We start from the raw sequence: 23,096 nt of genomic DNA on the forward strand, positions 1-23,096 counted from the left end.
ACTGCAGCATGTTTTTAGCGAACCACTTCCCTGACCATAAGGAGGTTGGAAATTATTTGTTCTGAAGTTATAAAGACAGACTGACTTCAAGCTGAACAGCATAGCTAAAAACGAAATAAATCTGAAAACAGTATTCTCTAAAGATGGTCTGTGACTACTGGTAAGAGATATTCCAAAATCCTATTTATCAGCCCCACTATGTGAACACAATAGACCTTTCCAATACAAGGTGCTTCAACTTATACACCACAAATTTTTTGCTAGTCATTCCACAGCTCCTATGGAGCAGGATTTTTAGACTGTTCAGATTACTACTCTGTGTAAAGCTGCCAAAAAAGTCCTTACAGTTCTTCCAGAGCTGAACTTCTCTGGCATTTGCAGGATGTTTCAGAGATCCATCCCTTACTTATTACAGCCCCACAGAGCCTCTAAGGACATATCTACCAGAACCCCCTGCAGGAAGCCTCTCCTATAGCACAGCTACTATAATTTTTGTCAAGAAACACAAAATTTCTCATATTTTACAGAGGCCTAAATGGATTACGGGTACTACCAAAGAAGCAGAAGCAAATCTAAAGACTATAGTCACAGGTGATGACCTCATCCAAGGTCATGGAAACGAGAACAGTTTAGGCAATACAACTCTAAGGGTGACTCCAAAACTTGCAGGACCTCTACAGTTTGAAAACTGAAAGTTTAAAAATTAAAAATTACGAAGATGTACATAAAATGACATTTCAAAAAGAAATTTCAATACAAACCAAGTTTGAGGAAGTTCTATGCAGGAGGAAACTATATTTACAGGCACAACAAAAGAAAGTTCACTATGAGTGCTTGTGTGTTTTCTTTTTTTAAACACAACAGAAACAATATTTGTCAACGTTCTATAATTTCTTGCACGAAGTCCATTTTAATTAAAAATACATATATTTTCAAAATCTTGCAAGAACATCAGATCAAGCAACTGGATTTAATTTTCAAAAAAAAAGTGTCACAGAAATCATCAATTTCTCTTACAGCAATTTTCTTTCCCAAGAACAATCTGGTAACTTTTTTTTTTTCCTTTTTGGTAATAAAACAAACCAAAGTGAAGAAAGAAAGAACCAGTCTTTTCATCCCAACAGACAAGAGCTCTAAGGAAAAATCCAGTTTCTTGAAATCTGAATGGAAATCATGCCAACTATTTTCATTAAAACATGGTAACACTTACTCTCCTAGACTTCGGTCACAAAATGTAAATGCATTTCAGGAAGGAAAAAGAAATCAGTTATAGTAAAGGAAATTACAGTGCAACAAGAATAATATTACTGGGTTGAACAGTAAATTATATCACAGCTCTTTGGCATCCCACTGATTAACTGATGTTTTCAAAAAAACTTTAAAAATAATTATATTTCTCGTGCTCTGCAGGTAAGCATCTATATCTAGATTTGCAGAATTAAGAAATAATAGCTATAGCACAAAGCACTTTTTATGCTTGCATTTTTAAATGTCACAAACCCAGCAGAAATAATAAATTTATGTGTAGTATTAATTTATGAGTCTATGAACAGATGTGTACTTATCACATCTTCCATATACATTTAATATCAGTATCACTGATAAAGAGGCAAACATAGAGAAGCAACATTTGCAGCAACCACAACACCCAACTGCTTCTGGTATCTCCCTTGAGCAATGATCCAATTAAAACAAGAAGTCTGCTAACACACTCCAAACAGCAATGATTCCTTATTGAGAGTGGGGAATTAATGGTGAACCCAAAGCAGTCACCATTTCCATGAGGATCACTAGTCTCTAATTCTGCAGAGCTCAAATTTGGAAGTTTTTGGCAAATCAGTGAGTCCTGAATGCCAGGCAGAATCTAAGAAAGGGCCTGCAGCCTGTATGGAGCTTTGTACATAATGGCCATTATCACAAACTTCACAAGGTAACAAACAGCATCTCAAAATGAAGAGCGTTCGAGGCTGTTCCAAATGCCTGTCAGCAGGTCACAGAATCACATGGATTTGGGTTGGAAGGGACCTTTAAAGGTCATCCAGTCCAACCCCCGGCTGTGGGCAGGGACATCTTTCACTCATTTACGTTGCTCAACAACCATCACCTGTCACCAGTAAAAGCCAGGAGTCATCGTAACTTTTATGGGACGATCAAAGCAAGACCGGAAAAGATCAAGGAAGTCTGAGCTCTGCAGACTAAACTATTTCATCATGATCCCTTCAGAAAGAGAATCTGAAAAGGGGGAGGGGGCTCATTCATCACTTTTCATGGCCCAGCAGCCACACAAAGGAAGCTGGCTAGCATTTATTTATATGAAGAGGAAGCACAAGCAATCTGAAACAAAAGTACACCCAATATTTAGGATTACAGTATACAAAGGATGCTTACTTCCAGATCAGAGTCTGCAAATGAAACTACTCCAGAACTCATTAAATCTAACGGCAATCATAATCGAAACTCAAAAAAGACTTATTTGTTGGATTGCCAAACTGCCCCAGCCCTTGCACATTTGAACCCTGGCATCTTGCAGCAGAGTAGCAAACTTAATTGTTACTTTTGCAGATGACAGAGGTGGTTTGGGATTTGAAGTTCAGTTTTACATAATCTTTACACAGTTTGGATTAGTATTGTGAGATAAGGTTCCACGAATAGAGTCTCCTTGATACTGCCAAAGTTCTTTCATTCTCAGTCTGAGCAACAGTGCACCATCTGAATTATTTTGCAATATTGCAATATATTTGCAATACAAAAAGAAATTACTTTTCAGTAAGTCTCGTATTTTTAGTGGGCATTAATTTAGAAATTTTTGTCACAAACTTCAATATCAACATCAAAACAAAGATGAATGAACAAAAGAAATTAGATGGCTGATAAAAGTTAAAATAACTGTTTTGAATACTAATATTACATTAGAAGTAATTAAAATAGGTATTACAAAGTTAAACCACCTTATATGCTCACCTCTTTCTGATCAACTTGGAGTGCTGATTTTAAAATATCCCTAAGCTGTGTTAATTGTCTTCTTTCTTCATCTTGTGCTTGTTTAATCTTGAATGAATAAAAACACAGGTTAAAAATAACATTATTTTCTATTTTCAACCCAGGTCTTTCAAATTTTCTGCTTAATTGGTTCATTTTTCTAAGAAATGTTCATCAAGAATGAAAACAAAGAGAAAAGATAATGTGATCAATTTCTTTTCCTTTATATCTTCAGACAACTTGATAATGGCAAGGATATTGCTGGGTTAAGACTCTGATATTGCCTCACAATATTCTTGCTTCCTTGTGTTTCCACTTTAGAGCAAAGGCTGTTTTCCTAACACTTTACACAGTGAGGTCCTGAACTAAAGCTAAGGTTTCTAAATGCTATATTGGAACAAGACTTTTCTCAACTATCTACTGAAAACCTTAAAATGCTGACTATTAAAACAGTCAGCCAATCTGAACCAAAATGTTCATGCTTCTATTGTAAAAAACTAAATTTCCGACACAAATGTGAAAGGTTGTTACTCACTGTATAAAGATCTGTTGAGAGCATCTCAATTGAAGGCTTGAGACTTTCAACCGCTTTTAACCCATCCTGAAAGAAACTTAAAAAGAAAAGCAAAAAGCAAGCTGTTATTAAACTTTACTTTGTATTTTCTGCTTAAAAAGTTGCCAAAGGAAGACATGCATATTATTATGCCATGCCATAAACTTCAAAACATTAAACTCCTTTTTTAATGCATCTTTGGCTGATCCACCTCTTTATTTCCATCATAGCTTATTCTAACATGCAAAATCCCCAATTAGATTCAGAACTGCCACAATCCACTGCCACATAAATTTTCCTCATTCTCACCTCAAATACAGGTTCTCATCCCATTTTGTGAAGGCCCAGAACAAGCAAGATTCATTTGTAGAACAGCAAAAGCTCTAGTAGATATAAAATAATTATGACTTCTTGAAGCCAAATAATTTCACGTCTGATGCAATCTTTCTACTAAAGGAAACCCCATTTGTTTCCCAAGCATTAATTATAGTCTACATGTAAACTGAATATGCTACATCTTACTGAATTATCTGTATTTTTATATTGGCAGAGTAACATTATCTATGCCCAGTATTCCAGTTCTTAAAAAACTCAGTAATTCCGATTTTAAAAATAAATTTTAAGAAACCACAATTACATGCATATTTGATTAAAAATTGCTGCATTGTTTGCAACACAAAATATTTTCATTCTGGGAAGCAGACATGAAAGTAACAACACAGCACAGCATTTATGTTGTTGAATTGCTATTAAATGGACAGAGTAGATAAGGGACATACCATAAGTAAAATTGATTTTAAAAGCAACATAGGGAAAAAAAATACATAGATGCAAACTGGTGTTTGAAGAAGAAAACTTACTGATTTCAACAGGTTGGCAGTAGCTCTTTCAAGGTTATAGCTGTGACTTCATTGCTACATTACTGATTTGTAAGACTATCATAAAAAAGTACATAATTCTAATGAGAACTATATGTTTTATTACTGGGTCCTCCAATTAACTAGAAAAAGAGTGATTCTTTTAATATAGCTTAAACCCACTGCTTATGCAATTTATTTTTCTTTAGCAGGGAATTAATTTAGATCATTGCTAGATACACTCAAAAAAGTCCATCAAAACTAATGGACTGCTAAGTAATAGACCAAATGAATAGCTCTGTTTCAGGAGTAATTTATAAACATGGCAAATTATTGTTTGGCACTCCTTTCAACCAACAAGTTCAACCTCATTACATGTTCCAGAAAATAGTAACAAAAGGAATGACTCATCTATGACAAAAGCAATCTGTCAAGAGACATCAGCAAGAACAGCTGAATCTTAATATTTATTTTGAAAATTCTAGAAAAGCGTTATGACGATGTCAGAAGTTGAAAACAAAACATTGCTCCAGTTATTGTTTAGATATAAAGAAAACTAAAACATACTTGCACTGAGCATGAAAGTACTTGATCAAGTTCTGAAGCAAGTCCACTCCTTTTTTAATCTTGATTTCATTGACTTTCAGTAGATACTGTTAGAACAGTAATACACAAAAGAAATCAATTATTACTGCTACAGTGGTTTTTTTTAACATTTATTTTCAGTTATATTACAATAAGCTTGAACAGTTACAGATTTACAAGACCTAAAAGAGAATGCATCAAAAAGTGGCATCATGGGTTAAATCACACAAATGGAATTTTGTCACTGCTGATTTTTGATATCCTGTGAGGATATTTCATTATGATTTGTTCAAATTGTTAAAACATCCTTTATGGCTCCTAGGGAAAGCCTCTGTTAAAGAAAGCATGGAAGTGTTTGTGAGGTAGATTTAGAAAACCATTCATAAACCTAGCAGCACATCTAAGAATGTGTCTCACTAGTTGTTAAATTCATTGCTAAACAGATGTCTTAAGGAGGAAACCAGTTTACTAAAAAAAAAGTGAGGGATTATTTTAACAATTTTTAAAATCTACCTATTGATTTTATAGTTTTCATTATCAAAAAGTCCCCTTTTATGACTATTCAGAGGCAACCAACTAAAAACTTTTTTTCTCCAAAATCAGAAGAAATACAGGATACACTTTAGCTATTCCACATTTAAGGTACCCTGATCCAATTTCACAGACTTCACCCTGCATTACCACTACAACTGACTCACGTGAACTTTGCCTTTACTGTGACACAGCAAGAGAGAAGCATCTGTTCCTGGTTGTTTCTTAGGAAGGATACAGATGGGCAATTAGCTGACAACATCCATATGTTTATTGGGTACTCAAATCCCTTTATGCATTTTGAACACTTTAGTCTGACTCTGTATAGGAATGTGAAGCTTTTCTATTAAGTATGAGTGCATGCAGTTACTAGAAGTGGCATTCATGACAACTGCAGTTATGCTATGCTAGCATATGAGTCAAATTAGCTATAATCATCACAGTAAAATCACCCACGGTATATTTTTGAGTTAATGCAGAGAAAAAATGAACACAGCAACTTAAATTCCCAACCACGGAACCAGACGTGCCCTTAAACAAATTGAACCAAAAATATTCACATGAGATTTAACATACTGCAAAATCACAAAGACTTCCAAGTAGAAACATTTTGAAACATCTTGAAAGACAACTGAATTCCATCCTTAGCACTTTTTCTCTGCACCAGCCCGGCACTGTGCTAGACCAGAGTCTCTCCTCATAATAATGCAACAGCTGTCAGCACAGGGAACAATTCAGAGAATGATCTAGGGTTTAAAATAACTTACAGTGAATTAGTAGTGTAAAGGCTTATTTATTATAATCTCTTAGTGTTTTATTGAGCTTTGCATTAATTTACTTGTTAAGTGAAATTAGAACATACCTAAATTCCCTCCAAAGTTTGCACATCTGGATGATAAAAAAAATGTGTTTTCACAAATGGAGGCCACTAATAACTTGGCATTTCCCTTTAGCGTCACAACTGCCATTAAACAATTGCGTTTTTCAAATCTTTCCTAAAAACAGCAGCAGAACAATACGAATTTCACGTTGCATCTTACCTCACACATTTGTAACTGGAAGAACCTTCTTTCTTTCTCCATCTCTTCTGCAATTTCAGCTCCACTTATTTCTGTACGGATCATCCCATGTAGCTTAGCGTGCTCTTTTTTCTCCTTCTCTATTTTCGTACTATAAGGCAAAAAGAATCAGTCAATGAAGTGAGAAATCCACAGCCTCTTAGGAAATCTGATTATTCACAAAGTCTCCTGACAGATGCAGAGCCAAACTCCCGTAGCTTTGCATACGAGTTACTTCCAGATGACATTTCATTTGAAATTTGACAATGACTAAAGATCGACAATGACATACAGTAGCTGAAATCTAATTCGATGATCTGTTAAAATAATGTTCTGACAGATATTCCAAAGGAAGACACTAAATGAGAAGATATTAAATTCTTGCTCTGAAGAAAGGAAATACAGAAAAAAATAATGAGTTTTAATTGATAACACAGGGTGTTGTTTAATCCCAACAGAGCAAACACTGGTTAACAGAGTTCAATTATGTCACCAGATTTATTGAGTCTTGCCTGTCATCAAGTCATCTTCTATATATACAGGGTTTCCTAAGCCAAAATCACAGTTGCTGTCTCTACTTGCTGCTGAGCCAGTTGGCACTGGGAATGCCGGCCAGCCGGCTGTGTTGCAGACTTCAAAGTCTGCTAGACCAGCTGTCCTAATTCCCTAAAAGTTTCCATGAACATTTTCCAAGAGCTCTGAATAAAACAGGTTCTCCTGTAGAATATACATGGATAACCAGTGCCTGCCATACTCCCGTAAACACACTTGTGCATTTGTTACAGCTATTCTCCGTATTGTTCCTAAAGGCAGTAGCATAATAAGACAACCCAGTCAGACAAGTCTGATATGGAAAAAAAAGATAATAAGAAAATACATGAGGGTGTTTGCTTTTTGGAGAAAGAGTATTAGTTTGCCACTCATACTGTTTAGAATCTGAAAATTCAAAAAAAGCTTCCTGAGGAAATGCTATACTGCTTGTGAACAAGAGGAAGCATTACACAGGAATACAGGAAGGAGATCAGAGGAACAAATAACACACACAACTGTCCTACCTCCTCTTGGGTAGTCAAGTGTCTCTCAGTTCTCCCTCTAAAAAGATGACGTCTCAAGTACTCTCTTAACCTGATGTTAACATTACCCTAACTGCTTATGGGAAAATGTCCTAAATAGTCTAAGGACTTCCGGTCAACAAAGCATTCTGAACTTACATTTCTCAAGAATGAGGAGGTGCCTCCTATTACACCTTGAGCAGCAAGGAAAAACAGGAATTAATCCCATTAATCCCACCCCATAACATACCCACTGGGAAACATTTTAAGCAGCAATTTGAAAAGCCCCGCTGTGCTCTCACCACTGGCAGGCACAGCAGAGCCATCCCTGTGCAATATTCCAGCAGCCAGCACTGCACGCCTCCTCAGCCCATCACATCTTGCCAGAAGCACATGTTTAGAGAGAAGCTATTCTCCTTTGAAATAAATATTCTGAAAAACTCCAGTCACCTGAATAAAACCTCAATTCCAGACTGTTCTGTTTTCATGAAAAATAAGTCTGTACTGTTACCCAGTTACTGCCAATGACGTCATTTTGTAGACACAGAAAAGTCCAAACGCAAGAATTAACCAAACCTGAGCAAGGAAGATAAACCACTGCAAAGAAGACTAACAGAAAATGACAAACATGCAGTTCCCTTCTAGCACACACTCTAGGAGTTTACATTATATCATATACATTTCTAGGGAAACAAAGAAATTCCATACAGCAGTGTTGCATGCAAATCTTCTGAGTGCAAAAGGTTGGCTGGGTTTCCCATCCAAATGCAAGGATCAATTCAGCTTCAAGTATCACTGTATTGTGACATTAACCAAATCCTGTTGTCAGAACTGTCAAAGACAGTTCAGTGACATAACACTGTGGAATTTCAAATATTGCAGGGTATTCGGGTTTTCCAGGTAGATCAATTAGGCAAAATTAATAAGAAAATTGTGAAAACTCTAAAAAATACTCCAGAAGCAGCAGGAAAGCAGCAAATGTTTTGTTATGCTGCTGTTCTTGAAGCTCATGCAGCACATAACACATGTATCACATAGACTTTGCTGACTAAGATTAAACTCTGAGCACACATCAGTCCATTTACAATGCAGCTGCACATAACTAATACACAGTGAGTTCAGATGTGTGTAGCAGACAAGCAAAGCTGAAACACAGGATGAAGAACAACAGAAAAGTCAAACAAAGTGAATGGTCTCACCCATTCAGTTTCCAATATAAGACTATTTTTACAGCTCTAAATTGAAAAGCAACTGTTTTTCAATATAAATTATAATTTGCATTTCAAATAAGTCAATTTTGCCATACAGATCATGGTATAAATAAATACCAAATACTGGTATTTATTTTCAGCCAGTCAATAAGGGTAAACAACCAGTGCACATGCAGTAGTAGTGAACTGGCTGGATGGGAAGCAACTCTTGCTCTTCCTCTCCTTCTCCCTACAGCAGTAAGCCAGGCTGAGTCTGGGTACGTACATGAGAAGGTGCAGAGACTGGGAACAGCACCTGGAAGGAACACATTTGAATTGGGAGCACTCTGAAAAATGGAGTGCTTCCGAAGGCTACTTTGTTTGACAAAATAATATTAGACATTTTAATTTCAAATATCCTTTCTTTGTTTAGTCTTCCTTTTCAGCCTGACTCTCCAGGCTCTGGCACTCCAGCCTTTTGGTGAAAGAGCCTCCATTTTATTTTATCCTACTGCCTGTCAATGCTGACAGTAAAGCATGTCTCTCCTATCTCTCAAGTCCTCAATGGAGAAGCCATCTTTTCCTTTTGGAGATGTGGGAAAGCTTTTCCCTTTCACTCATCCTGCTCTGAAAGATGGGAGAGAAGAGGGCATAAAGAGCAAAATGTGCTCAAATCTTTCCAGCATTTCATCCATAACATCTTCAGATTCATCCAAAGACTCTTCCATTTAATTTTCAGGTAATCTCCTTCAAAATAAAAATAATTAATACGAAATCTCAGGCTGAAACAGTATAACATGGATGTGGTTTACCTGGACTTCAGTAAAGATTTTGACACCATTTCCCACAGCATTCTGGAGAAACTGCCTGCTCATTGCTTGGATGGGTACACTGTTCACTGTTTAGAAAAACTGGCTGGATGGCTGGGCCCAAGGAGTGGTGGTGAATGGAGCTGCTCCAGCTGATGCCTGGCCACTAGTGGTGTTCCCCAGGGCTCAGTACTGGGGCCAGCCCCATTTAATATCTTTACTCAGTCATCTGGACAAGGGGATTGAGTTCATTCTCACTAAGTTTTCAGAGAACACTAAGTTGGGTGGGAGTGTGGGTCTGCTGGAGGGTAGGAAGGCTCTGCAAAGGGATCTGGACAGCCTGGATTGATGGGCCGAGGCCAATGGTATCAAATTCAATAAGGCAAAGGGCTGAGTCCTGCACTTGGGTCACAATAACCCCAGGTAGCATTACAGGCTGGGGAAAGACCGGTTGGAAAGCTGCTCATTGGAAAAGGACACATGGGGGTGCTAGTTGAACCCAGCTGAACATGAGCCAGCAGTGTGCCCAGGTGGCCAAGAAGGCCAATGGTATCCTGGCCTGTATCAGTAATAGCGTGGCCAGCAGGGCTAGGGCAGTGGTTGTCCCCCTGTACTCAGAACTGGTGAAGGCCCACCTCAAGTACTGGGCTCAGCTCTGGGCCCCTCATTACAAGACAGACACTGAGATGCTGGAGCATGTCCAGAGAAGGGCAATGGAGCTGGTGAAGGGTCTGGAGCACAGGTCTGATGAGGAATAGCTGAGGGACCTGGGATTGTTTAGCCTGGAGAAAAGGAGGCTCAGGGGAGACTTTAGCACTTTCTAGAACTACTCAAAAGGAGGTTGTAATGAGGTGGAGGTCAGTCTCTTCTCCCAGGTAACAAGCAATAGAACAAGAGCCAACAGCCTCAAGTTGAGCCAGGGGAGGTTTAGATTGGATATTAGAAAAAATTTCTCCCAGAAAGGGTTGTCAAGCATTGGAACAGGCTGCCCAGGGGAGTGCTTGAGTCACCATCCTGGGAGGTATTTAGAGATGTGTAGATACAGCACTTAGGAACATGGTTTAGTGGTCGACTTAGCAGTGTTAGGTTTATGGCTGAACTTGATGATCTTAAAGTATTTCCCAACTTAAATGACTGTATTATTCTATTCTGTGATTCTATATTAAAGCTACCTTGCTTAGCATTTTCATTCTATGTCATTATTTTCAAGCTGTGACCTCCATTTTGTCTTATGCAGTTGCTTTAAAAGGAAATGTGACAGAAATATCTACCATCTATGAATATCAATGATCTATTGAGTCAAGTTAGAGCTCTGAAGAAGTAATTTGATAAAAGCTTTTTTTTAATATTGTTTAAAACATGAGTTTACCAAACTGGAAATATCATCACTTAAACAAGTACCTGTACAGACATCTTTACAGAAGACTGTATTTAGACTTTGCCCATTTTTCCATTGACTTCAAATGAGTCAGAAACAAACCACTAACAACAGAGTTATATCTAGATACGAACACTTGCATTTCTTCACAGTAATGTAATGCTACTGCCTTCATCTTATAATGCTATAAGCACATTTAAACAACTTGTTCTCTTCAGGCAGTTGTGCACAAGAGACCTCATGCCCAGTTTTTAAAAGGAGAATGGCAAAGGAGGAGAGGCAGCCAGCCTTCCCAGGAATAGCTTATTAGTTTTCATTAAACCTTTACATTTCACAGCATTAGCACAACGCCTATTAAAGAGGACTTCTGAAGGTAATATATATTTACAGGCCCCAACATAGACATTTATTTTAAAAAAATAACATTTCTTTCTTTTCAGGAAAGTCAGGTTTGTGTCTGGAATACAGACACATTCAGCTAAAAAATTAGTAGATAGTATCCTTCAGTAAGTTTCTGCTTCGATTTCCTGTGCAAAATTGATACAAAATCTTTACCTCAGAATCTACCCCAGCAGGACTGATTAAACCGAAGCACATGGGTGAAATCTGGCTCAGCGCCTTCCTGAATCTGATCTGTCTGCTGGGAGAATGAGCAGTTTTTATGACATGTGTACTCCTTTCCCGTACGCTCCCCTGGCACGTCTGCCATTAGTGTTTCAGTACATGTGGGACAGCAACCACCTCGTAGCAAGAAGAGCCCATTCTGCAACAACTCTCCCCAAGGGACACAGCCCAGTCCCACTGTGCTGCTGTTGTGGCCGGCAGCATCTCCCAGCTCTTGTGTGGGAAACAATGGCTGTAACTGAGGTCCCAAGAGAAATGCACTGCTTTAAAGCTTTAAAAACATTATAAAATCTTTATGGCTCCAACTGAATCATGTTAATGACTGATGGTGAGAAAAGATGAATAATTCATGAATGTTACCTAAGGATAGTCCCGGTTTTTGCCTGAGGTAGGCTTACATGAAGCTATAGGTTACTTGCTTCTCATACTCCCTTATTCAAGAGCAGCCCCAGGGAATAGCGAAAAATGGATCCAGCCTTCCTCAGTTACTTCAGCTAATGTGATCCTCAGAAAAACAGTCTGAGAAGTTAGGTGGCTACAGGGTAAAGAAGATTATTATTGCATAATAATCAACAATGATGAATGGTGATCCAAGAGCATAAGAATGGATCTTAACATCCCTCTCCCAAACAAGAATTAAATACATAGTAATTTTAAGTACACTTAATTATATACCGAGCTTGAAGTAGCAGCTTAGAAGTCATTATGGGGATGAAGCAAAACAGATGCCATTTTTTAATTAAATTTGTTTCTTTTCAAATAGGTCACACTTGAGTGTATTTGCACTTGAGAGGCCATCACAGAGATGCAAGTAAGTGAGATGAGCCAGTGTGACAAATAAGCTCTAATTCTTCTTTATAAAGACAGCAATCAGGATGGAGACTGTCACTTCCCCACAGACTACAAAAATACTACAAAAATTGCTATCTGGCACATAGCTTCACAGGTCTGTACTTGTGAGTAGGAAACGCAGACGAATGATATGATGTTAAGCATATGATACAGAGGGATGTGCAGAAAAAGAGCAGCCTAGCAGCCTTGAATGGTTTGTTAACCCAACAGGAAAAGAGAGAGGAATAAAGAAAAAAAAAGAATAAAGAGTTATTCACATATTTGAAGAAGAATCACTGGAAAAGACAGCTAGCTAAGAACAAATCTAGGATTGATTTTTGGCACAATCCAAACAAAGAGTCATCTAAAGTAACAGACTGAAGAAGGCTGAACAAACCTCTGGCTATCAGCAACTACATCCACCATTCTGCTCTGGCAACCCAAGCTGTAGGTGAGACTGAGGTTACCTCTACCAGTCCTTTTGTCCTTTTTGTTAAAACACAGACCACCAAAATACAACAAAAAAACCATAAAAATCTGCATTAAAGAATTCTTAAAGTAAGTCTGCATCCACCTACTGCTACAGATGACCAAAATGCACAGTTGTAAGGAAGTTCAGATCCACTTGGAACAGCCACAGAAGGAAAACAGTTAGATTCTCAAGAAACCTCAGCAGCATATATAATAGTAATCCAGAGAAACCTCATTGTACTCCTATGTCCAAAATTTAGTATGAGATAAAAGTTGACCTGAACAAGGTCAAATTAATATTCTCATCCTAGTTTCAAAAATCACATCATTAAACTTCCCATCTCTGACTTGTAAAGACCAGTGCTCAATAATGACAGCTGGTAACATCTCAGCTTATCTGAGAACTGATCTTATGCACAAGAGGTCTGACAAATCGCACAATCCTACTGAATTTAACTCAACAAAACTGTGGAAAATTGGTCTGCTCCTTGGCACAAGCAACACAGCTTGCAGTGAAAAACAGTATTCCCTGACTGCCAACCTTAAGTAATTTCTGCTGTTGTAAAACAACCCCAGACACAAAAAAAGGCAAAAAAAGCTGCCCACTGTTTTAAAGAATTTTCTTGAACACAGAATTCCCAGGCTCCCTATCCCAAGCCTCAAGCAGACAACTCTTTGGTCTTCATCAAAGTCAAGGAGTCCAACAGGCTGGACTAGCAGCTTTAAACTCTGCAATATTGATGTGGAGCTTTCATCTAACCACTTAAAAAAAATAAAATAGACCACTCAGCAATTGTACCAGCCCACCACTCAGACATATCAAAAGAAATGGTTCATGGATCTGAAAGAATTTCCTGATTAACATGTGCTACCTTGAGTTTTTGCATGTAGAATGACATGTAAATGCCTTAGAAACGAGCATTGTCAAGGAGGTCTGCTTCGTTTGTTAAGATTTTGCAGAAACTACAGAAGTAACTTGAAAAGAAGTATTTCCTTACAGTGGAAAAAGAAACTTGTTTCAGATCAAAACACAAGTGTCTTTTACTTGAAAGCAAAGTCATAAATCAGGCTTTCTAGAGAGTTGTTGGTTAAAATAAAAAAAATCTCATCATACAAGCAGCAGTGGATTCAATCTCACAGACAGAAAACACAATATCACATTTTTAGGTCCTGAATGACACAGCATATGCAGCAACATTCCAACATGTTCATAACCTAAAATGAGAACCCCCAAATATACAGATTCTAAATATACATTTTCTAAGAGGATTTTTTTACTTTTCAAGTACTTGATTAAATTAAATATCAACTGAAAATATTTCTGGAGTACCTGATTCTGAAACAGGCTACCAGCTCTGAGCAAACTGTGGATCAAGTACAGATCTTTACATCACTTCAACACACCCTAGTGAATATTATATCAGAAATCCTAAAAGCACCAGAGATGACAGGTCCGGTAGTAACAGGGTCCTTGGTGTATGTCCCAGCAGCATGCAAATTTATTTTAAATTCTGTACATAAACTTGGTGGGATGTCACTATAATAGTTATACACAAGTAAACAAGCTTTCAGATCCAGCAACCAAGTACTGGTAGACAATAGCAGACTACATTGCAGGACTATTCTTTATGGCCTGTCCTCAGAGACCAACTACTGCCATGGACAATGATTACAAATATTAATTACTTCAACAGTCAATAACTCGTATGGCACCAAATGAGATTGTTCACTGGTACCAAGAACATGAAACACTGGAGCCATCACAATCTTCCAAGGATTCCAACGGTCAGATTGGAGGTTTATTTCAGTGTTTCAAAATGTCTTGTTATAAAATCCAGCTACAGCTAGGCGGGAATAATTTTTGAAGACTTCAGATGGACTAACTCAGTGGGCACCAGAGGATCATTATAACTTCGTGCAACTGAAAAAAAAATATAAATGGTGCCAGATACTCAGCCAATCCAGTTGGTTCTGGATCTGCAAGCTATTTATGTTAAACAGTGTCATCAGATGTGATTCTTCTCAACCTGTATCATCAGAAAAGGCCTGATACATGCAGCATTATTTCAGAATAAAGATACTGTGACACAAAAACTCAACTGATAGTCACAATCCAGGTAAAACTGTAATGCAGAATAAAACTCACTACAAAATTCTACTTCAGAGACCATCAGCTGTGCTGACACAGTTGACCCAGCCAACTCAGGAAACAACTGTTCCTGATGTAGGGCACTGAACCACTTAAGATTTACAAGGTACCAGAATCAATTGTGTTTGATATTAGGTGTTGAGCTTTATTGACTCAATTCAGTTATTTATAAACTTATTTTATAGCTGTTTATACAGTGTATCAGGTACCTTCAAACAAGTGGCTTATGATAAGTTGGGCTAGACACATGACATGAGACACAACTTACAAGCCTCAGATAGGTGTACATCCACTTCTGGTACACGAAACACCTGCTGAGAGCATCCAACCTTGGCATTAAATAATGACCTTTACAGATTTCAGTTACACTTCCCTTTTAAATAAAAGTTTAAAAGATACATACACTTTCGTTTCATAGTCCTTCCAAGCCTTATCAAAGGGTTTTTTCAGGTCCTGTCAAAAAAAAAAAAAAAAGAAAAAAATACAGCCAGCTTTTTAAATGAAAAATTTGTGGCTCTAACAACGAACACACACCTTGGCCACTTGCAGTGCCTACTAGAATAAGGGACTTCACTCCTTCTTGAATGGTTCACCTAAGGGTTGTGCAAAAGCAATCTTGCACATAGGAAAACAATCTTGTAAAGAGCATTAATACATTCATATTTTTAAACACATCTCTAGGATGTTTTTTGCTATGGTTTTTACAGCTCCATTTTACTCCTTAAAAGGTAAAACATGGTATCCCAAGAACATATTATGCAATTAATCAAAGCAGCTATTTTCTCATCAATCTCTAGCTCTACTGGAAAGAAGCACCTATCCCGAGGCTGCAGCATAGTCTTGGCTAAGGACTTGATTCATCCCACTCAAGTTCAAGAAATCAACTTCCCATTCACTTAATGGGACCAGTACAGGCCATATGGCTCAACATAACTAATTCCATGAGAATTTTAAATTACTTATGTTCCAAATTCCTTAATTTTCTTCCCTCTGGAGAAGGTAATTTGCATAAAATGATCTTAACAAGTTGTAAAGTTATTTCGCTGATGTCTAAAAATGGAACAGCTGAAATTCTGCTGAAGTTCAAGAGATCAGACAACTACAAAAAAAATACCATTAACTGTCAGACACTGGAAAAACTTTGCAATTACAGATTAGGAACTAATTCTTACATGTCAGCTAGTTATTTGACAATTATTAAAACAACTAAAGCAGTATTTCATTACATTCTCAAGTCAGTGGGGCAACACTGTATTGTAATAGATGTATTTATTCTGACATAGAAAAAGCAAAGAACAAGAGGAGTAAAATGTGGTAAGCAAACAATACAAAGATAACAAGCTTATCTTACTAAATAATCTATTTATCCTCCAGTAATCTACAGAAACATTTTTAGTTCATGTACATATTTTTCTCCTTCCTTCAATGTCCTAGAACAATAGCTGCCAGTCGCTTCCTGTTTGCTCACTAGTAAACAAAGCATAAGCCAAATAAGTTTGTTGGCTATAGGTTCTGAAATTTATTACAAACACATCATCATTTGAGTCCTAAGTTGTTGTTATTTCAAATAGGAAATATCCTCGAGGCACAAACAGATTTCAGCTTCATTAAGAAAAATCCTATGCTTATACAGTCTAATGTGTCTTTCTTAAAAATCCATATAGTTACAGGTAAGTTTAGAATGCTAAATAAACATACTACTAATAATCCTTTTAAATATAGTACTACCCACTCCTCAACTAAGCTTCTAAATCTTACACCTCTTTCTCTGCTTATCTTCTGTATCTCAGGCCTGTTTTTAAAGCTTCTCAAATATTGCTTTGTGTACATAGCCAAGAACATGTGGTAGGCAAAACCACAAACTGAAAGGATGACTCAATTCACATACATACACACAAATCCTAAACAAAAACCCCAAAGTCTTGTTTATTAAGCTAATAGGTTACTTTAATATCCCATGCCTTCCATCACATAAGATTAAGACACTAGCTAAATGTATCCATTGCACCAACAATAATCTTACATATAAACAGGAAGATCAACATACCCCTTTTACTCCTTTCAGATCTCCCTTCAGCAAACTGTCCAATGGAAAAGTGATTATGTTGTTCATATTCTGAATCTGTAACAAGAAAATTACACCAAATCATTTAATACATTTAGACACACAACATAAACTGTCTTAATACACACATTTCAGAAAATTTCACAAGGAAATCTTACATATTATTTTCCTATCCCTGCCATATAAAGATGTTTATCAGCACAGCCAGTAATCAAAGATGGAAGCAACATGAGTTAATTAAACTTACTGTGGAAACACTATAACCCAAGCCAGCAGGAAACTTCCAGAATTACTGCTGATTATAAATATCTCATCCAACAGTGACTGCAAAATAAGACCACTAATTTTTACATTGCCTGATTTCACTGTTTAAATTATGTGAAAACAATCATACCATTTTCCAGCACTAATAATTTTAAGTTCATGAACGTATTTTAAATTAACCTTATTTATTTTCCAGTCTCTTCAGACCTATTCCATAAAATGTACCTGCTACTCTCCCAATACACGGCATTTTATTCTGACAGAAGTTATAACGACAAAGAATGCCAGCCTGTAAAAAAGCCACTATTCCAATATTTTCCATGTGTTTCTAAAAAGTAATACATCTGCCTTATTTATCTCATATGAACTTTGAAATAAGGATTTTATGAGGTCTTCAGGATGTAAGTTCAGTATAATTCAAGAGAAAACAAGTACTTCAAGGAGACAAAAATAATTTCAAATGAAGACATAAATGAAGACAGTAAAATAATCATGGTTTTAAGTAAGTATCTGTATGATAATATTTTCATAAGGAAAAAGAGTGAAGAAAGACTGTAGGAATAAAACAGCCAGGAAAAGAAAGACTGCATGTCCACTTCTTTATGATTCAGGGGAAACATTCAAGGTATGGACCATAATGTCTAGTCAGAGAGTTTAAACCATAACAATTCAAATGGATTGCTCAGAAAAGCAAAGCCTATACTACTTTAGAACAATATGATGGGACAAAAAATCAGAATAACTTTTGCAGCAGTTTGGTGAAGGTTGTCCTTTGATGAGTTTCTTTTTTTAGCATTTAAGCTGTTCTTTTAAAATGCGATTATTTTTCAAGAAGCACTGAAATCCATATATGAAGACGCATTTCATATGTTCAAATTACAGAAAGAACTTTGCATCATGTAGCAATAAATGCTTGTATTTCTTCAGGAATAATGTCAGGGACATCCAAGGCCCTATTAGCACAACCCATCCAGAAAAGAAAGGATACTAACACAAACATCAGGAAAAAAATATTTGCAATTATTAGTCTCCCCAGAATTGAAAAATACAAAATATTATCACCCTGTAGTTACTTGGTGGCCTCAGTAGAACAGACTCAGGGGTCCCATCCCCCGTGGTACTCACCAGTTGCTATTAAAACAAACAAGCAAAGGTCCCAAGCCTCCACTCTTCCTCCCCAAAGAAACTACCTTACTGCATTTGCTTGAAATTTCAGCCAGCAATCGAAGAGAAAGCAAACGTTCATCAATTGTAAAGGTTACATGGATTGGCTCTGCATGGGAGGCTAAAGAAATATAGAATATCTGGTCTTTTGAACTCTTAACACAAATCACATTTCCACTCCTCCACTCTACATTTTCTCCTCCCCAAAAAGCTGCAGGACTCAGCCACAGCCCTTCAGAATCAACAAGTTACATTTCAACTCCATGTTGTTTGTTTTTTTTAAATGCTTCCTACAAAAACTGAATGAGCAACATCTACACATGCTTAGCTGGCAGTGCTGGGAACCATCCACCCTCTAAGTTCTCAGCAGTACTACAACATGCGCATATCAATGTAACCATTCTCAAAGGTAATAAAATTATATGTTGTAGAAACAGGAGATAAGTGAAAAGGTTGCAACTACACAAAACCTAGGAAAAAAACCCCAACAAATTTCTAGAAGAAGTTGCACATCCAGAATGGCTATTCAGGTGGAGAAGCAGAAGAGGTCCCTTTTAAGATATAATCCCATGCAGTTTCCCACTTTGTTATTCTATTTAATGAGTATGATGCAGTCAAATGTCTAACCTAAGGATCGATACTTTCACAGCCTCCATTTAATTATTCTTCAAATTCAGTAAATAGACAAAAAGGAAGAACAAAGTATTTCACAACAGCAGAACTCAAAACAACCTGAGAAAAAATATCAGACCCTGAAGTATTATCCCAGACACAGTCATGTAAACATCAATCAGCCTCCAAAACAGTTATGTTTCCTAGAATTTCAAGTCATGAGGCCTGGAGCCTAAAGCAATTTTAAGAAAAAAGAATAGGAGAAAAAACTCTACATTCTTTTTAAAAGTTTGGAGAATGTTTGGCTATTCAAAATAAATCTTTCTGTGTGCTATCACCTGTACATTACTATCAGCCTATTGTATTCCCTATGCTCCTAGTTTATTTGCAACAAAATACATAATGCATGAACTTGTCATTATTAACCTAGTTAGATGAATCATACTCGCTCATATTTAGAAATCAGCAAGTAATATATAGACAAAAGATCTTACATGTTTTTCCCCTCTTTCTTGAGAAGCTTAAGCTGAACTATCTAAAAATATAGACCCATTTTTGGCATGCAGAGAAGCATTAATATGCTGCAGTTCCTACTCTGTGTACAAGGAGCTAGAAGGTACACAACAGCCTCCGCATTTTGACTATTTTATGTTTTAAAATATTCCTTTAGAAAAAATACACAAAGGTGCAGGAGAGCTTCACAGAAATTAAAGTCATCCTGTCTCAGAGGAACACTAGCAAGTTCCATGTGTTTAAAAGAAAAAAAAAGAAAAAGAAAAAAAAAAACAGTTGACCTCATTTTCGCTTCCAATACTGCTGCTTTGGCACTTGCAGTTTTCCTCTGACAGTTTCCAAGAAGATTACAGGGTAAAAAATTAAAACTCCCTAAGTTGGAGAAGGCTCAGAGAAGAAGAAAAAATGGCAGGAGGGAGAACGTATAAACAAAACGTAGCTGCCAGAAGTGCTGGTAGAGGCAACAAGCAAGTCAACATTTGCAAAGGGGAAAGATGTTCAAGTGGTTTAACAGCCTATGGCTAAACATTTACGTTTGTTGTTTGCCAGCCCTCCTGATTACTTTAAAGAGTCTTTTCCATAAGAGCTTTGGATACTGGTGCCTGCAGAACTTCTATAGATTTTGTTTTCTAAATCCAAGCAAAAAAAAAAAAAAAGCTTTGTCAGTACTTCTGAAGTTTAAAGTATTTAACATGCAGACCTTAAAACTTTTTCAATTTAAACTAAAATTCAGGCAGTCACAGTACAAGACAACTCCTATTGCCATTACTAAACTTCAGATGCAGCCCATGCACTTGGCTGTGGCTTCTCAATCACCAGTGAACTCGGGTGTGCGCAGGTGATGGTAGTACTGCCTGCTGACAAATCATTAAGTTATTTTCTTTCTTTATGGCAAGTGCTATTGGATTTAATAGTTTCCAATAATTTTCCCAGTGATGTGACCTTTGGTAGGACATGGCAAATCAACACAGCGGGGAGCAAGGGGAAACCAGAACATCCACTATAGATGAGACGCAGTTTGTCTGAACTTTAAGCTTTAGCACACAAGCCTACGGCTTCACAAAATCGTGTAGCACAAAGAGATGCAACACATACTTTCATTTGTGCACTGTGCCTTCCCCTTGGACACAAGGACACAATGCTGCCTTTCCCTGTGCTCAGTCTCCGCCCCACCAGCAGCACAGGTGTGTGGCTGAGCTGGGACATCACCCACCACCCATTATGTCACAGGAAAAGTCACTCCAGTGAAACAGAAGCCGAACACCACTAAGTGCCCACATGGAGCTGCTGGTTCAGCTGCCTAGAAAAATGCCTTCACACAGGATACCAAGTGTTGCCATCACGTATTACTTAGAAACAGCCCCATGACTACCACCAATAAACAAACTACAGGCTGGCTACTTCTCTATTAGGAAGTATTTTATGGGAAATCTTAAAAGCATAAAGTGAAGAGTCGTAAAAGCAAAGGAAGGAAGAGACTTACAGTTATTGTAGCCCTTCTTCCTTACCAGTGGAGGAGAATTCCAGATTGCACATTTTCTAACCTATGTGAAAAGAACTAAGTGGTAAGCATGTATCGCTTTCTCTGGGATACTTCACCTAATACTTCCAGAGTGAGGACCCATTTATATGCAATTTAGTATTTTCCTCTTCCACAATCACAGTTATCTGGAGGCAAACCGTTTATTTAAAATTCTTCTAAGCTTTATTCATAAATCAACCTATTCAAGCCCTGATCATTTTTTGTTACTGTCCTCTGAATTTCTTCCAGTTGGATCAATATCTTTTTGGCAAAGAAATACAGATGTGATTCCAGGTGGAGCTGAACCCATGCCACTAAGGAGGAATAATTACATCTTGGTTTATATCTTTACAAGCATAAATCAAATGCTTTTCCTCTCACCATTAGCCAAGTTTTCCTCCAGTGTACCAGTGAAAAACAGAAACAACACAACTTAAATCATTAAGCTTCACGTATAATACTTCAATCTCAAATACATATATCTGTAGGGGTTTTCATGGGCTTAACTAAGATGAGTGAAGGTTCAGGCAGCAAACATTTTTTTAAAAATCTTAGTCTGAACTATTACCCTTGAAAGAAAATTCTGGACATAGATTTCTTAAGTTCATTACATAAAACAGAAAAGATATTTCCTTCAGTTTTGTTGTTACTTGTTGCATTTAAGCACATCTCCTTTCTTCTTACATTTTAAAAAGTAAGTAAAACAGGAGCATATGGTCAGAAAAATATTATTAGTATTCTTCCATTTTTTATGGCTAAAAGTCCAAGAATTATTAATAGAAAATAAAATCTCTTCCTCCCAGCTACCTTCCACAGAGTGGAAATACCAGATCCAGTCCTCTCAATCCAGCCTGTTTCATTAGCTTTAAATTTAAATAAATGAAAAAGAAAGGACAACAGTATGTAGAACAACAACAAATACAGAAAATGGAATTTGTTAAATAGCTACTTCATTTTCACAGATCAAATCCCTTCTCAAGGAGTGCCGACAAAGATGACGTGCAATTACATATTTTATTTTTTCTCAGTGTAGCAATCTAACTATATAAAGAAGAAAACATTTAAAGTGCAAACATACTGCAATCAGTCTTCCCTTGTCCTAACATTTTTCATATTAAGCTTCACACCTTTATTACTTGGCACTGTATTTATTAAGAAGACAGAGTAATTAACACTGTAAGCAAGTGCCATCCTGATCTAGCCTACCTGGGAACTGCGGGTGCTACCATTCAATTAGGGCTTAGAAACAAGGTTGCCATTAAAAAGCAATGCTGTACCTCCACAAAAGGTACTATGTTTCCTCTGAAAATGGCTCTAGTATTTTCTGGTCGTTTACTATCAAAAAGACAAACTGATTGCTCAATCTTCTTAAAAAACAGAAGTTAAAGAAAAATTTGTAGCTTGATATTACAGCTATGGTAAGAGGAAAAAAGGTACAGTATATATCACAAACTGATCCAAATAATGTGTTAGAATAGCTAAAGCAAATGGTTACAAGGACCTGATACAAAGTAAATGCCAATTAATTTTTTTTTTAGTTTTAAGCACTATTTGAAAGTGCACACATAAAAGCAGCATAGTAAAATACATATAAAAACCTCAAGACCTGAACTTTTAACTTGAATAGTTTACATTTTTTGGGATTAAAAAAGAAAACACCTGCAGCTGTTAATGAAATATTTAAAACACTGACGCATTGATCAGTCCACAAAAACTTCAGTTTTTTGGGAAACTTTTAAAATTATTAGAGAAAACAAGCATCTAATATCCCTGTTAAAGCAGAACAGCCTTATGATGGCTTTTCTCTACCTTACTAAAGATAAGTTTAGGAAAAGTCTTTTTGCAGAAGCACTTTAGAGCTACAGCTCTAAATGCCACCCAGGCCAAGA

At 36.9% G+C, this 23,096-nt stretch overlaps 1 protein-coding gene across 5 annotated transcripts in view; it reads right to left on the reverse strand.

Moving 5' to 3' along the window:
* Nucleotides 1-23,096, reverse strand: part of ASAP2 (ArfGAP with SH3 domain, ankyrin repeat and PH domain 2) — an 81,926-nt gene that overhangs the window by 30,228 nt on the left and 28,602 nt on the right. For 3 of the 5 annotated variants that reach the window (XR_003535375.1, XM_027690322.1, XM_027690319.1), the window contains exons 4-10: nt 17,115-17,189; nt 15,471-15,520; nt 6,546-6,675; nt 4,957-5,042; nt 3,515-3,590; nt 2,962-3,048; nt 1,211-1,219 (exon numbers count right to left, since the gene is read on the reverse strand). Coding sequence is in view for 4 of the 5 variants with exons in the window: in XM_027690322.1 (XP_027546123.1) it covers nt 1,211-1,219; nt 2,962-3,048; nt 3,515-3,590; nt 4,957-5,042; nt 6,546-6,675; nt 15,471-15,520; nt 17,115-17,189 (513 nt within the window). In the remaining variant the exon portion in view is untranslated. The remainder of the gene's footprint in view (nt 1-1,210; nt 1,220-2,961; nt 3,049-3,514; nt 3,591-4,956; nt 5,043-6,545; nt 6,676-15,470; nt 15,521-17,114; nt 17,190-23,096) is intronic. The other 2 variants (XM_027690321.1, XM_027690318.1) reach the window with 1 other exon arrangement.

Source organism: Neopelma chrysocephalum, unplaced genomic scaffold (genome assembly GCF_003984885.1).
Source record: "Neopelma chrysocephalum unplaced genomic scaffold, ASM398488v2 Primary Assembly neopelma1_80b, whole genome shotgun sequence".
Classification (NCBI taxonomy): Eukaryota; Metazoa; Chordata; class Aves; order Passeriformes; family Pipridae; genus Neopelma; species Neopelma chrysocephalum.